Genomic DNA, 17205 nt, shown 5'->3' on the forward strand with positions numbered 1-17205 from the left:
GGTTTTTGGAAATGGCATAGAGAGGAAGCCAAACGTTTTAAAGATCTTTTGATAGATGGCACCATAGCATCATTTGCACAGTTGAAAGTTGCACAGTTTAAATTCAGACTTTTTTCGTCATCTTCAGATACGACACTTCCTTAATACACAGTTGTCCAATATAAAACCTGTTACACAAGCAGGTACTGTGGATGAAATATTGCCGTTTAAGCCATCCAAAGGCCTTATCTCTAAGTTGTACAATATTATGCTAGACCTGAAAAGCCCACCTGTGGACACAGTGAAAAATGCTTGGGAGGAGGACTTGGGTCTTGTTCTATCTGATTATGTCTGGTCTTCTGCCCTCCAACTTGTTTACTTATCTTCCTTCTGTGCTCTCCATTGTTTAATTCAATTCAAAGTCTTACATAGAGCACATATTTCCAGGGGCAGGATGTCTTCCATGTACCCTGAAGTTAGCCCATTATGCATTCGATGTGGCCTGACTGAGGCCTCTCTTGGCCATATGTTTTGGTCATGCTCACACCTACAAACCTACTGGAGGAACATTTTTACCACTCTGTCCCAAATATTCAATATTAGGGTGGAACCAAACCCTGTATTGGCCCTTTTTGGTGTTTTGGAGGATCATGCACATTTTAGTGCCACAAAAAAAAATACTCTTTGGCTTTTGCATTACTTATGGAACGCTGAGCTATTTTATTCAGGTGGAAGGATGCTAACCCTCCTTCACACTCATGGTTACAGGATGTCATGTCCCGTCTAAAGCTAGAAAAAATTATATTTTCATTCAGTCAAAATGTCAATGTATTTGAGAAGACATGGGGCCGTTTCTTACACTTGTACCCAGCTCTTTAAAAAGAATAGGTTGCAGCGTAGTTGCATGTGAATAAATACAGCACCTGGTATAAATATTTTACCTGTGCGGTGACAGGGTGGGTGTTTTGTTTTTTTTTTGTTTTTTTTTTTGTGGGTTTTGTTTAATATCTTGTTCTTTTTTATGTTTGTATTGTTTTTGTATTGTTAGTTCTTGTTCTGTTAGTTTTTGACTGTATTTGATAACTTGAAAATAATAAACATATCTTGATTTAAAAAAAATAATAATAATACTGTGAGAGAAAAACAATGATTTAACAATTATTGACAATTATTGAAACAAAACCAAACTGTGAAAACCTTACCTTTCATTTTCATTATCTAACATGTTACAGTATGTGGCCTGGCTATGAAGTTAACTTTATAATTTAGAGAGTTTATTTGACACAAACAGCCAGATAAAAAGCACTTTACATTAATTATGCAGTTTTTGGAGTATAGATTGAGATTGAATGAACGCTTATTATTTTTTAGCTCTTCCGATTGTATTGTAGACCGAATAATCGGGATTTTTGATTAACCTAATAATCTTGACATCCCCTATTGTATATTAATTAAAAAATATATTTTTATTGGTATTTATATGTACTAGGTGAAAGAAGAGATCTGAAAGACTCAGATATGCAGTTATTTTATCTAGTAGTTTATCTAGCGTAGTAAATTTATCTTCCCAGTCAGGATCTCTGAAGAGCATCTGATTATTATTTCACTTAGCAGTAATCCAACTATATATTCTTGGTATTTTTATTTTATTGTGCTGCCTGAATAAATGTACTAAGAAAAAAAAAAAAAATTTGTTAGATGCAATTTGGCCAGTGTACTCTTAGCCTGTTGCTTAAAAAAAAAAAAAAATCCAACTTCTATTCAATTTTATATTTTTATCACTTCCTAAAATTGGCTTCAAACCTGCTGGTAGTTTTAATGTCACTATTGTAGATTTGTTTTAATTCTAGTAGTTAAAACATTTACTTTGTCAGGCAACATTAGCACATTTTCCTGCTTAAGGGGACATATCAATGATCTTCAGTTAATAAAACACGTGGTTTGAGTAATTATTTTATTGCCCAATGAAATGAGATTATATGCTTCATATTGTGCATTGCTGAGACCTCTTTATAGACTGTTGTTGACTGTGCAGTAGCAGTTCAGTGTCAGTGTTATTGTCTTAATTGTACTGTTGCTGTCTTCATGATCTAGAGCAGGGGTGTCAAACACATTTTCACCAAGGGTCACATCAGCAAAATGGCTGCTCTCAAAGGGCCAGATGTAAAATAAATCTAATAAATTTTTTAACTTGTTAATTAACTGTTTCTGTATTTATTACGTATTCAAGTTACAAATATTGCATATGCATTTGCCTAGATGTAAAAATATGTCTGTGTAACTGCGTATCTCCTGATAAAATGAGATTTTAAGACCATCATATCTTTTAATTGACCCTGTCAAGGGCCACATAAAATGATGTGGAGGCCTACATTTGGCACGTGGGCCTTGAGTTTGACACATGTGATCTAGAATATGATGAAGACATAGAGCAATATGACAATGCCAATATTATAACTCTAGAAATGCACAGAATTCCAGCAATGTTGAATCAAATTATATTTTTTGTTTAGGTTTTGGTATAATCTCGGCTGTGACAAATTGTGCACCTTTTTTTTAATTTTTTTTTTACAAAACCATAAAAAGGGTTCATCTTAAAGGCGCATTCCATAGCATTTCCATAGAGGGTCCGCCACCTGCTTAATTCTATATAGATGTTAATTTTTTTCCTGCAATGTTCTACAGGCATTTAATCTTATTATCTCCATGGATAAAAGCAGGCCACATCACCAGGCCAAGTTACGGGTCAGATTTGTGGAGAAGTGGGCCCACTTATAGTAAGAATGTATGTTGTGGCGGTAGTTTTGAGGGAAAAAAACGTAATTGATTAAATACAAGTTATATTTGTTTTATGCCATACTGTAGAACATCCCAGGCAAAGCAATAACATCACCGTGGAGATTAGCATATGGCGGACCCTCCACCAGAAAAGTTACACAGTGCACATTTTAATATTCAAATGCATTGAACTTTCAACTTTGCCCAGTAAATGCTGAGATGTAAAAAGGCTTGTTTGGATTGGGTCAGTTTAGCTAACAATGTATGCCTGTTTCTGCTTCTGACTTGGCTTTTCACCCTATTTAAATATAATTTTGTATCATTAATTAATTTAATTGATCATTGGTTCTGACAAAAACATACACTTTCAACTCAAACACCTTTTTGTAATTTGTTATCTTTCTAATTATAAATATACTAACAATAAACCAAGTCAAAACATCTGTGTAGTAAAAGGTGGGGTTATTGAGTTGACAGAAAAGTCATTGAACTTCAGTCCAATTTTTGTTTCTTGTGAATATATCCGGTAATTACAGAAATATTAGGTATAAAACAGAGTAGCACATCTATATTTAAAATCTTAAGCACCTGAATGTAATCTACTCAAACAATGACCCTGTCCTGTCTGATTTCACTCTATTGTGGTCTATCTCACGGCATTCCCCCTCATTCAGTCTGCCCACAGTTTAGCCTCAGTCTTCAGTCTTTGAGGGGTGTGAACGGTCGCTTGTTGCGTGTGAAGCGAGCCTTCGCATATCAGTTGTGTTAAGAGTTTGACCACTACTCTCTGCGGCAATCTGCTTTTCCACTCTACAGCCCTTTATCCCGGAGCAGCAGTTTTCCTGTAGGTTATTCTTCCTATCCAGGCACAGGAAGGCTGTCCCCCGCTGCGGCTTCCTATCATGGGCTTTCCTCATGGCCCCTGCAGCGGGACAAGCCTTCTTCCTCCCCACATTGTCGTCCTCTGAAGCTAATAATTGAACAAAGCAAAGCAGCACACATCTGGCGTGCTACATGGGGATTGTAATTACAAGTAATAGAAAGCGTTTGATCACCTCATCTCCTCTCCCTATTGTTTAAGGGGAGCAGAGTTCATCATAAATATGCTTGATATTGTAGTTATTTTTTTATTATAACAGGATAATTCATTTTTTCTTCTTCCTTCTTGTATTACTTGATCATATATTTTATGCGTGTGGTTGTGTATGAGTGGATGTTAGCGTAGAACAATGAAACTAAAATTGTAAACATTTCTACTGGGAAAAGTTGTCTGATCTCAGTAGTTAAGCAGGGTTGGGCCCGGTTAGTACTTGAATGAGAGACCACTGGGAATACCAAATGCCACAGTGGGGCAGCTGTGTCCGTACTACATACTGTTATTGTGTCCCTAAGCAAGAGACTTTACCTACCTTGCCTTGTATGAATGTGGTGTTTTATTTTATATATCTTTTAAGTGGGAAAGATCTACACACTTGATTATCATGGTTCTTATAGTCTCATCTTTTGCTTTGTCTTGAATTTTTGCAGGAACACGGGGGTCTGCTCCGAATCTTTCCCGAAGGAAAAGCCCAGTTTGCCGACATCGAGCCCAAATTCGATCGCCTGCTGCTGTTCTGGTCGGACCGGCGAAACCCACACGAAGTCCAGCCCGCCTATGCGACCAGGTCTGTATCCAACGGCAACATCAGTGCCTCATTAAGACATTTGTAATTCTCTAATTCCACATTAATGCAAGCTTCTCTTTCTCTAAAGGTATGCCATTACGGTGTGGTATTTTGATGCAGATGAGCGAGCTAGAGCTAAAGTAAAGTATTTAACAGGTAAGCTTTTAAAGTTTAAAGTTTCCTTTTTTTTGTTTTATACAAGGCAAATTTTAAAATGGACAAAAAATATTAAATCTATTTTTTTTAACATGCATTTTTTGAATTTATATTTGTAAGTTATTCCCCAAAAGCCTGCAAATTATGCTGTATGCTATATTTTATGTATTTTTGAATAGAATAGTTTTAGCATATTCACATGCTTGACAATGGACCTTGACGCTAACTACAAATTAGCAATAATGATTTAAATAATTACTTAATAATACTGGCTTCTGCCCCCATATGACATCATAATTAGAAATCTGCTAGCATGTAGAATAGACATGTTGGGCAATGTTTCTAAACAATGACAGTTTTGTCTGTGTGTTTCTTGCAGCTGCAGGTGAGAAAGGTGTTAAGGTGGAACTAGACAAATCCTCTGATGCCAGCTAGTAGGAGGCCTGCCCCGGTCCTCCTTAAATCAGCCAACAAGTGCTCTGTGTGAAGAACGTGGCCTATAGAGAGCATGTGCGCGTGTGACTGTGTGAATTTAACAGTTTAAAGACCTTTTGCTTTGAGTGAAATAGTGAGCGATCCAGTGTTTATGGACAAAAATAAACAAAACGCCACAATTTCGGTTCATTCTCAGCAGACCATGAATGTCATGACAACAATGTACTGAAAGGGATTGTGTGTCTTTTACACAACTTTTACGTTACAGGCAAATCATGTCAGTTAAACACAAATTCATCTTTATTTTGTTGCATCTTGGTCTTTGCAGTTTATTCCTTAAAGGTACAGTGTTCTGCATATGCTTAAAGTGTTATGCTTTTCACATGGAATCAGCTGTTATAAGCTACTGTTTTGGCAAAATGTGCTTGAGTTTGCAATAACAAGGAATGATCTAATAAACCACCCATTTCTGACATAAAGCAGTGTTCTGGAGTTATTTTGAAAATGTCCTAGATAGGCCTGTCAGGATAATTACTATAATTTTTTAGGTCAATATTTATCGTGTGTACTTTTTCTTTGTACTACTGAGACTAGAGATGCATAATCTTACTTTGAATTATGAATTATTTGAATAAGAGTGGTGTTGTGGAGTTATTTTGTGTACATTTTGTTTTTTAAAAATGTACTACATAGGTCTGTCATGATAATCACTACATCGACTTATTCAACACATGATGGAATCATTTTTGAGGGTTAATATTTATTGTGTGTACTTTTTCCTTTGTAGTTCTGGGAAAATTGTTATTTTTCTGTACTCTGATGAGATTCGAGCTGTAGAAGGTTGAATTCTTCTCTTCTATGACTCATAATAGAAACAGTGACATTCCGTTATGTATTTTTTGCTCATATTTTTTTTAAATATGCTAAAATATGAATGAATTTGAGTTCAGTTCATCATGTTTTTGTATATTACATATCATGCTGTTTAATTTATGTTATTTAAATGTACAATATTCTAAAGGAGGAATTATTACCCTCAAAATCTTAAACCACCTTTGCTAGACAAAACTCATTTTCTGCATTAATTTAAAACTGCACAATGTTTTGCTGCCACCTGCTGGACATGACCTCCCATTACAGCTGTTACTCTAATATATTTCTAAAGGAAAAAAAAAAAAGGAAAAAAAGAAAATAGAAGGCATTAAACAGTTATCTGGTTTCAACCAAATATATATTTATTATTTATTGAATGTAAGAAAAATATTTTACCAATATTTTAGCAGTGCACAATGTCAGTTCAGTTGATCAGTTCTATTAACAGTATTGCACCTATCGCTACACAACTATCCATACAATACATAAGTTTATCATGACTAGGGTGAAATGTTTTCAAAATCTTAAAAATTAGGTGTTATTTGTCTAAAACCAGTGGATTAGCAACAATGGTGCTGATTGTAAAACTTGAATGTGCCTAGCTCTCCTATATAATATAAACACATTTGTATGAAAGACACATGTACATCGACAATACATAAAATAGTAATGATACAGTACATATTTCATAGGTCAAATACATTAGATATTCAATATGAACTATACAAGACAAGTTTAAGAGAAAAATTGGATTATATAGTCAACAAGGAGTGTGCAAATTAATGTCCTATTAATGGACCTTTATACTGGCAAAGAAAGTCCTATAAACAATGAGCAACACTTTATAATAACTACACCTTTAATAGACCTAATAAAGCATGAGCAAAGACATAGCAAATAGTATATTAAGAATGATTCAGGCTTAGTAACTACTATCATGAATCAGTCTTAATCAGGGTTGTCAAAAGTATCGAAAATCAGATACTAATTGATACTAAAACCAGTATCAAAAATGTATCACTACTGACAATTGACCTTTTCTGAGCAGTTTGAGAGTAATATTGAGCTTCATCAACACCAGTATAGAACCACATGGTCATTTGAAGAAAGCACATTACATTCTATTGTCTAAGCGTTTTTTGTTTTTTTTTCCCATCATTGTTGAATCAAAATTTGCATCAAGCCTCTATAGGAATAGAGTTTGAAATTTTAGTATCTTGACAACACTATTCTTAATTATTTGTTCATTATCAAGTCATTATTTATGCTTTAAGACTAATTAAAGTGTAGTTATAAAGTGGTACCAAACAATGTTGTGAATGTAACAGATTAGGGGCAAGTTAAACCCATGTGCCACAGTCTGAGACAAATTGTGCAAATTCACTGAAATGAACAGGATTCAGTGGTTTTATCAGTAATGGCTGAGCTCCTCAAGTGAAGGAGGGAGGTGATACGAGTCGTCTCCTGCGATGTATGCTGTGATTCCACTGCTCTGGCTCCCCCACTCGTAACTGTCAGACACCAGGCTGAGCAGAAACAAACAAATGACAAATGAAATGTTATTCAAACAGTCTGGCAGATTCATATAAATTGGGATTTTGGAGACATTGTAGTGGTAAAATGTGTTATACAAATAAAGATGGATTTGATGGGCTTAGAGATGCAAATTACTTTGAATATTTAATTATTTGAATATTTGAATAAGGTATCATCTGTCATCTGCTTGTCTCCATGGAGATGTTATTGCTTTGTCTAAAATGTCCTATGATATGGCATTAAACCAAACTTTCCCCATGGAGATAACCATGCAAAACCACCAGGCAAAGTTACAGGTCAGATCTGTGGAGTGGTGTGGAAAGCATATGTGCATATATGTATGGTCTTTTGAATCAAGTTCAATAAAAACACATGCAAACTAATAAATGCAAGATATATACATTTAATGCCATATATTTCAGGGAATGCAGTAACATCTCTATGAAGAGACTTAAGTAGCAGAGACCCCCAACAATAAAAGTTACACGGAGCACATTTAAAATGTCACGAGTGTGACGTCACCCATAACGATCAGCTCCAGCCAAATGAATCTCGTAGTGGCTAGCAGTTATGGGGCGAATTTGGAGCTGAGTTCCATATTTAAAATTCCTGCAGTGAGTGTCATAGCAACCAAAGAGCCAATCTGGGGAGAAGCTGTTTAAGGTAACGGCCCTCTCTGCCCACACCTGTGGTGAGAGTGACCTCGAGGAAAGAGGCCCGTTACTAATGTTCATATCTTGATAAATGGACAAAATAACCAAATAAAAACATCAGGATCATGTAGCGCAGATTAATCCAAACATTTTAAAAGCAAAATGACGAGCTTGACAGCAGCAATTATGAAGAGGGAGGTGACAGTTTTTCAATAGAAGTAAATATATATTTCTGAGTTGTGGTTTAGTGCATTGTTTTACCTGGCCTGTATGTTCTGAGGCATGACGCTCCAGGCCAAGTCGTCATCACTGTCGTAACGTCGAGGGTTGTCAAAGAAATAAGAGCGAGTGGAAAAGACGTGACTCGGGAGCCCAGTACCACTCTAAAACAAGCACAAATACAAATAATAAAGTTATACCATAATAAAGATCTACTGCATATTGTGTAACACAACTAAGACAAAGTTAATGTAAAGTTATACAGTCATACTACTTTTGCAAGAAACCCTTAAACTGGAAATGTATGACAAAAGCAATGGCTGTACAAAAATAAACAATGCATTTAAGCTGCATTACCCAAGCTTTTTCATGTATTTTTCCCCATTAGTGTATTAAAATGGTTGCTAAGTGACGTGAAACAGACCACCGCATGGTGTCCATATCTAGTTGACATTTTATTAAAAGCAAACCTAGAATAAAGGTCCTAAGAGCAAAATATGTTTGTGATGATAGCATGTTAGCAGTGCTTTGGCTTCAAGTATCAACATGCAAATAGAGTCAAATCTTCTCAGTTTCAGTTCTTCTTTCACATATGTTCTCTGGAAATCATTCTCTATAATGCAAATATCATCTTACCCGGTCTAGAGTGGGCTTTCGAACTCTGAAGAAGAACACTACGAGAGAAGTGGGCAGCAGCTCCCAAACGAACAGGATCACTCCAAAGACGATGTAGCCAGTGTCTCCCAGTGTGGACTGTAAATCTGCCTATAGGAGAAACATCATTAAATAGCATTTAACAGCAGCACAAACACATAGTGTATACGTGTAGCTCACTAACTGTATTCTGCAAACAGAAAAGTCACAGTCACATATTGATCGATCATAATTTTCAATTTTATTTATCTTATTAAAATATAAAACATGTCTTTCAATATACATTTCCTGAACATAAACAAGATTTTAATAATTGTAATTTAAAACAAATATAATCAAATGTATTGCTATTACTGGCAGAGGAGAAGCTGTGAACCTCTAGATTACAATAGCACAAGCTTAGACATTTAGCAATGTCTGAATCTCTATTTCGATTTCATTAACTGCATGTACCCATCAGGTGTACCAGTAAAATCACAGGTAAGTTAGATTATAAACACAAGATTATTTCTTCATCGTGAAAGGAGTATATTGTTTGCCAGAATGACTGTATTTTGTACGCATTTGAAAAGTGTGTATTCTGGCAAAAAGGCTTGAAATGCAAGAATAATTATGAAATGTTGGTTCTGAATACACTATACATCACAATTTGTAATGTGTTTTTCCTGATTTGTGTAAAAGTATTGTATTTCATCAAGGCAATGCAGTCTTTGATGCTCTAAATGTAATTTGGTTGTGTTTTATGACAATAACAATAAAATCTTGAATCTTGAATCTGGTAGTGAATAATTGGGGTCTCCATTTTAAAGAGCTTACCTGATCTGATACGTTGTACCAATCGTAGTCAAAGGAGTTGATTTTCTTGTTCGAAAGTCCTAAAACAACCAGATTATAGCAGGCTCTGGATGTGTATAAGAGGATGACAATTGCTCCTATGGCCGTCACCTGGCACACTGAGGTTCCCTGTATAAAAATAAAGAGTTATTTAGTAGTGGGGCATAAAAGGAAGTTGTTGTTTTTTTTTGTTGTTTGTTTCGACTCTGACTCTGCAGTGGCCTACCTTGGATTCCAAGTAGATATTGGCCAGAGACATTTTGGCGATCTTGTAGAGACACACAGCGAGAGAGATCGCACAGAGCACAAACAGCGAGTCGTTGATGGTGACTCGGACCAGGACAACAGTGTGTGTGTCTGCGGAGGACATCCTCACGAGCAGCGCACATACCAGATTCACCACTAAAAACACCAGGCTGATCAACAGGAACACCAGGTACAGAGGCAACCTATGGAGCACAAAATATATCAACGATCATTCATTTATCCACATGAATTATGCTTTATTCTTATGCTTTAGTATGGAAAAGAATTGCACTCATAAAAATAACAATGATTATGAGATATTTATTTTGAAGAGATTTTTAAATGTCTATTTTGGTATCTAATCTACCATAGTTCCCCATTTTCAAATTGATACAATAAATACATTACAAAGTGCATAACTTTAGGGTAGGCCTTTCTGTATTAATAATAATAATTCAAAATCAAACTTAAGTGGTTCAAGTCAGTGAGGTAACTGTGACTGATGTGAATGACAAAATCTTTAATTATCATGTATTGATGTTCAACTTCAACTTCAACTTCAACTTCAACTTCACTTTATTTGTGTTCCCCATGGGGCAATTAGTTTTACAGCAGAGAGAATACAAAAAAGACAAACACATATAAAAACATTGAAAGGACACAAAAAAAACCCAGTACATATTTGTCCATCCACAGAATACTTATAATTTTCCACTAGCTCTACCTCTTGACCTTTGATAACGGTCACTCTGGGAGTTGTGACCTGTCTGCTAAAGTCAATAGACATATCTTTAGTCTTACTGACATTTAGTTTTAGAAAAGAGTTGTCACACCACTGTACCATGTCCTCAACAACTGGGCCATGGTCCTTTTCATCGCCATGCAAAAGACTGATGATGACAGAGTTGTCTGCAAATTTCAATATATGTCGAGTTACATAATTACTGCGACAGTCATTTGTATACAAAATATATAAAAGTGGCGAGAGCACACAACCCTGAGGAGATCCTGTAGAAGAATTTAAAACATCAGAGAGGCACCCATTCACCTTTACCATCTGTGATCTCCCAATTAAGAAATCCAAAATCCAGCCCACCATGTTAAAATCCAAATTAAAATCTGTTGTTGATGTTTATGCTATGCTTATATTTTTAAATCCTCTGGTTGTCTTACACATTACAATATAATAACAAAGAGCAAAAAGAAAACAAAAAACTGGTAATATAATAAAAAATCCAAAATAATTAGCAAAAAGTAGCACAAATACACACATTTGTATATAGTATTGTAACTTGCACCAGTTTGAAAACCAATACTTTTTTTTACAGGAGTCAAACACATACATATTACATTACCTATATCTCAAAAGCTCTGGTGAATACTTTGACTTCGCCTTAAAAACAACCTACAAGAGAGAAAAAAAAAAACATTTTTACTACAACGTAAAAATTTGGCACCACATTTTCACTTCTGTATTTTGGTTCTCTAAAAATATGATGGCCTGGTTTAACACCGGAAACAGCAGCTACTTTACAGTAAGTCTTTGCCTTTCAAACTGAAAAAAGATATGTGCTATGTCCAACCGTCAGCAATGACTCAAATCGTTACAACAGGATGAAGCTAAAAATACTCCCTAGGTAACACGCAGCAGTACCATTATTTGATATGTGTGTGTTATGTAAGCCTCTGAAAGAATGATTCATCACATCGTAACAGCGCAGTATCTAGAAGAGTTTTTAATTTAGTACCTGACATTTTCATTGACAATATTATCCATTGATGGAGCTTGTATGTCCATTTTAGAGCTTTTATTTAGGAAAGAACCGAATATGTTGCAAATTAGCTTTCTCCTCAGTGCACTAGGTTATCTCAAAGTAAAATACAATAGCTTTTAGAAGACTGATAGCTCTATAAGTTTGAAATTAATGTGTAATAATAAAGTACTATTTATACTATTCTCCTAAATGTCATATTTGTTTAGTTTTTCCAGAAACAACTAGTACTCTGAATAAGGTAAATCTATAGATGTAACTATAGTCTTTCACTATAAAATATTACATAATAACAAACAATATATACCATTACACGCTTCTAAACTCCTCAGTAAAGGGTACCACATAAACCATAATCCTCTGCAACCAACGTGACGAAATGTTAAATACTAGTGCTTTTCTCTATGACATGAATCTTGACTTTACAGCCTTGATTTTGACATCAGCAATCTGAGTAACAGTGAACTTTACAAACCTTGAGGTTAACCTTAGCGTCAGCCTATGTTATCTTCTTGCAAAGTTATAGTAACTTGCATTTATTGATTTAACCTGGAGCTGGTATATCTGACATGTGAAGAGCAATAGATATATTGACAATGGAAAATGTTTATAACAAAATGTTCCATATATTGTGCAATCATGGAAGAGCTTAACATCATAAGTCGAATGTTTGAATGGCTTCCCATGCCACAACATGTACTATCAGTATTACATAATCCACAACATTAATTTAAGGACAGGGTATGTCTATGGGGTAAAGAGATTGGTGCAATGATTGGTGCAAAGATAAGTGGTAATTACATCGGTACAATAGAGATTTCAAGAAATAACTGAATGTTTATAGTTTAAAACCTTGAAAATGACTGGGTTGTGAAAACTTTTCTACAAATCGTGTTTAGATTTTGAGTTTGATTCACGTAAGGTGCACAATAAAATGCAGTCAACAAAATGTTCAGTCCAAGAATGTGTAGTGCTTATGTAATAAACAACTACAACTTTACTTACAACTTTTTTGGTTAATATATAGTTAATTTTAAGCTTCTTCTATGAATAAATCATTAATAAATCTTATACCAGCCAAACATGTGACAGCTAGTATTTGCAGAGTCAGACTGGCCCCCAGATCCTGCATTAACTTGCACTGTACCTGTTTAATTACATTGGTTTAGCCTTTAGTTGACATACTGGATAGATCATTAGTTATTGACCTATTGGTAAATGCATTATCACTGTTCAAACAAGCATATTATGAAGTCAACTGAATGTTTTGTATAGGGTTTGTGCAGGAAGCTGGAGGATGCTGCATGAATGAAATTTGATCTTGCTAGCATTTGTGTTGTTAGCTTACCTTTGCAAAATACAGGTTCATGAGGCTAAGTGTGAAGAACTGCAGGCAAACTGGAAAGCAATAGAGCAACCAGAATGGAAAGGGCCCCAAAGTGTTCGCTGTTACAAAGTTTTTGAAGTAAAACGAGAAGAGGACCGTGCGTAAAGCCGACCACAGCAGGCACAGGAACAGGAACACCGTTTGGTAACTCAGTCGTTTATGTCTGTATTTGAGCACCAACCATAGCTGCACGTAGATGAAGACGAACAGCAGGGAGTAGAACACGGTATAGACCACAGTGAGGCCTAAAGTAACGTAAGGGGGCACTGCGGGGCTCAAAGTAGGCAGAGGCAGCGGCTCATCCATCAGCGACGACTCCTGCTCCAGAACCGAGCCCACGACCGAGCCCTCCATGACGCGCTCCACCGGCCTGCGCAGAGGAAGAAGCGGGGAGACAGCCAGGCCTGTGCCGCTGTGGCGTGTGAGAATCCTCCGCCGATGTCTAGGAGGAGGTAGAGGTGCAGAAAGGAAGCAGAAAATGGCTGTCAAGATGAGGGAAGCTGTCAGGAGGAGATGGGAGCTTTGAAGGCTGGATGTTCAAAGCTAACTTCCTGGCGCAGCGCAGCCCCTGTTCGCCGTGGAGAGAAGCGCATGATCAGTGATGAGAGGAGAGCAGATGACAGAAGCCGGGGAGAGGCAGCTCCACAGCGGTCAGGAGGCTGCACAGTGCCGCAGACAGAGCACCGACAGAGGCAGAGCAAAGCCGGTTCCCGCCCATGTGACGTTTACGCATCAGCTGACGCATTTGCCTGTACCTTTAACCCTGTGATGGGGCTATTCCCACACAGCAGTCCAGCATCAGAAGTGGGTTTATTATTTTATATTTTATTTTTACTGGCGGAAACGGAGCCCACCTTTGTCTCTGAGAGGTTTTGGAGAGATGTTGCATGACCGTCTTGTGACCAACAGGGGAGTGGTGCCAAAATAGGTATTTAAACTAAGCTGGGTGACTAGAATTTCTGCTAAAACATGTCTTAAAGTGAAATATAAGATAAAATAAGATAGGATAATCCGTTCCTTGTGGGAGAAACATGTCTTGGAGCAGGGGATGACGTGCTTAACACACACATAAACACATCACCATGCACATTTAGGACATCCACATGAACAGTAAGCAGCAAGTAAGACTAAAACACCACCAGTAATAGCAATATACTTCAGCCAAATAAAATTCACACAAAGAAATGCATTGCCAACTTTATTGTACCCTAAGCGGTAAATGAAAAGGCTAAGAAAATGAAAAGTCCTATACAAACTCAAAGCAAACTCAGTATAATAAAATCAATTCTTTTGTTGCATTGCAGATCCATGAGAGGATTACAGGCCATATCTGAGAGCACTTAAGATGTAAAATTAAGGTAGGAACCCTTTGTCTTATTTCATTTATCAATTAGCCTCGAATTTATAAGTAAAGGAGACATGACACAAAAAGGAGACAAAGGCTTAAGCTCATCACTCTATGCAAAGTAAACTTAGATTTTCCCTCAGATGCTTAAATGGAGTCCCCCATGAACCAAAACTAGGTTGTGTTGGGTTGTTTTTGTTTGGTGGGACAGGGGCAGTTTCTCATGAGGAGGGTCAGAGAAGGAGGTCACTCTGCTCCACCTTTGACTGCTGTGGAACTGGTCTCATATTTTACACCAAACAGCTCCATCTTACTGGGAGAAGAGCAGTTCTAGTTGGAATTGTACACTCTTGGTATAAAATGGCTTAGTGGCACAGTAATGTAGGCTGTTGTCTGTTATAAATCTACTAAACATATAAGTTGAAAAAAAGACTGACTTCTGACAAAGACATTTCTGTTTACAATCAGCACCACTGCATCAGATTCTTCAAATTAGTAAAAAGCTAACTAAAACGGGACTAGAGATTCATTATGTAGCCACAAGAAGGCTGTAACCTACTGTAAAAATCACAACTCTTTTAGATATTGTCTTAGAAGTTTGTGGGTCAATAGCATTTACCCCTGAACTAGTTTAGAGAAACATCTTTAATTCAGGTCTGCGGCTAATGCCATTAAATAGCACCAATATCATACAATTAAATTTGAGATAGGCCTATAAATTCTTTTCATATTTACACTGTCATATCATATAAAGGCAAAAAAAAGTGAAATAGAAAGAGCGTGCCTGCAGTGTCATCTTCCACATAATGGTAAAGTAATATTTCTGCAGTTTTATGTTTAATTTCACAGTCCATTAACTTTTTTCTGCAATACTTGAACCTCAACCATGACATTAACAAGGACATTTTAGCACATTTCTGGTGGCTTGCCATAATAGCATAAGAATATCGTCATCAGCATAATAGAACAAAAAAAATCTATATGTTTCATTCATGGCACTAATTAAACCTCCCACGGTTACATCAGGCAGGCTGTTTCCGTGACAACAGACTCTCAAACATTGGCACGTATTCGCTAGTGACATCACTGTGATTGGGGCTTTATTCCCCTGAGCCTTTGGGAGCAGAGGAGTTGATGTTTATCATTGGGGTATAAGTAGAGTGAGTCAGACTGAGTGGAGTGTTACACCCACATAGTTACATAAAGGTCGGATACAATAGCTAGTATAGGTCTGCTGCTTTTATGACAATTTTCGAGAAAGGTATTGGTGCAAAAGTACACGTTTTACCCTGGCATTTTGAGAGAGAAATTAGTATATACGGAAGTCCTTGCTGTAATAAAGGGCTTTTAATACATTCATTTTCATACATAGTGCCTTAGATTTCCTCCTGACTGCGTACATTTCTTAATAACATTAAAGCAAGTCCAGCTATTGCTTTCTTAATTATCTTACCGGCCACATCCTTGTAGACCGTGTGTAGCTCACACTCTTGACGCACTAACGCACTCTTTTCTTGTCCGTTTTTTCATATTGTAGACATTGATTGAGGAAGTATGAGAAAAATAGAAGTGCTCTATGTGGGTTATTTTTGCATTATATATTGTTGTCATTTTATGCTGTCATTTGTTTGTTTATTTGCCTTTACTTTCCCTGTAAAGCGTCTGTGAGTATCCAAGTTTGGTGGATTATGAGTTCTTATCATTATTTGTAGATGTTATAGGCTAGTTCTTGTGACATACATTTATTAATAGCCTTATAGTTTTGGACAACATATGTGATAAGCAACCTTTTCTAACTAAAGGGACCAAGAATAAGAAAGAAGAAAGTATTCTTGGTCCCCAAAACCATAGATTTTTTTCATAGCGGTGCAATATTGTTAATGTTTCTCATCATTGGTTATTATGTGCATTACAGTTATTTTTTACCTCTGCCTTTGTCTCCCTCATTTTATAACTATTATTGCATCTTCAAAATCTTCTTCAGGTTTAATTCCACTGCATTTTTTCATAGTAAACAGCAGAGGGCAGCTTTGAGCTATATTTCACTCAACAGGAAACAGGAAAGATCATATATGGTAATTTTCCAATCTGCACTGTATTATTGAATGATTATCAATCACTAAAGGTATTGGGGTCACATGACATATTTTAATCTTGTAGAGTAACAAGAATGCCTAAATAAAAAAGTTTTTTCATAGTAGAAAGTACCTTAGTGGTGGTAGTGATAGTAAATTTTGGCTAGATCATTTGCACTGACAGTATAACAACTACATTATTACTGATAATTTGTTTTGTCTGGACCGGTCAATTCCCTGATAGCAAAATCAGACATTTTTACAATACTTTGCAAAGAAGAAAGCAAGTCAGGCAAGTCAGTTACCGCTTAAGAAAAAAGTAACTACCTCACTGCATTATCATTTCTGTACAACATTTCAAAGATGTGAAGTGATTGAACTGTCAACATACACTTCCACTGTACTTTAAAGTGACGCTGAATTCATCTGGCAGGATTGTTTTATCTGGTACTTGATCTTGTCTAGTTCTCCAGATGTTTCTGTGTTACAACACTCCTCTTTGGGAATGGCATTTGTGTTCGAGAGCTCTGGACTGCAGTTTAGAAAAGGGAAGTCCTGCATTAATTCATGAGGAGGAAGGAAGAATCCATCTCCAGCCT

The 17205-nt window shown here is 36.4% G+C and overlaps 2 protein-coding genes across 2 annotated transcripts in view; one reads left to right on the top strand and one right to left on the bottom strand.

The window, feature by feature from the left end:
• The window catches only part of egln1a (egl-9 family hypoxia-inducible factor 1a), a 32028-nt gene extending 26561 nt beyond the window's left edge, over positions 1–5467 (top strand). Inside the window, exons 3-5 of the mRNA XM_033979636.2 lie at positions 4285–4421; positions 4510–4577; positions 4957–5467. Of these exons, the coding sequence (XP_033835527.1) occupies positions 4285–4421; positions 4510–4577; positions 4957–5012 (261 nt within the window). The 3' untranslated portion in view covers positions 5013–5467. The remainder of the gene's footprint in view (positions 1–4284; positions 4422–4509; positions 4578–4956) is intronic.
• A 754-nt stretch (positions 5468–6221) lies between these two features.
• Positions 6222–13886, bottom strand: gpr137ba (G protein-coupled receptor 137Ba). Its single transcript, XM_033980057.2, has 7 exons — positions 13148–13886; positions 11383–11432; positions 10008–10230; positions 9764–9910; positions 8930–9058; positions 8336–8457; positions 6222–7411 (listed from the first exon to the last, which is right to left on the bottom strand). The coding sequence occupies exons 1-7, from the start codon at positions 13538–13540 to the stop codon at positions 7297–7299; spliced, it is 1179 nt and encodes a 392-aa protein (XP_033835948.1). The 5' UTR covers positions 13541–13886; the 3' UTR covers positions 6222–7296.
• Between the last annotated feature and the right edge of the window lie 3319 nt (positions 13887–17205).

Source organism: Periophthalmus magnuspinnatus, chromosome 15 (genome assembly GCF_009829125.3).
Source record: "Periophthalmus magnuspinnatus isolate fPerMag1 chromosome 15, fPerMag1.2.pri, whole genome shotgun sequence".
In the NCBI taxonomy this organism is placed as follows: Eukaryota; Metazoa; Chordata; class Actinopteri; order Gobiiformes; family Gobiidae; genus Periophthalmus; species Periophthalmus magnuspinnatus.

Coding starts and splice junctions, on each gene's coding strand:
- gpr137ba (XM_033980057.2), bottom strand. CDS start 13,540: ATGGAGGGCTCGGTCGTGGGCTCGGTTCTGGAGCAGGAGTCGTCGCTG. Junction 9,911..10,007: donor ATATCTACTTGGAATCCAAG/GTAGGCCACTGC, acceptor ATTTTTATACAG/GGAACCTCAGTGTGCCAGGT. Junction 9,059..9,763: donor GGTACAACGTATCAGATCAG/GTAAGCTCTTTA, acceptor TTTCTCCTATAG/GCAGATTTACAGTCCACACT.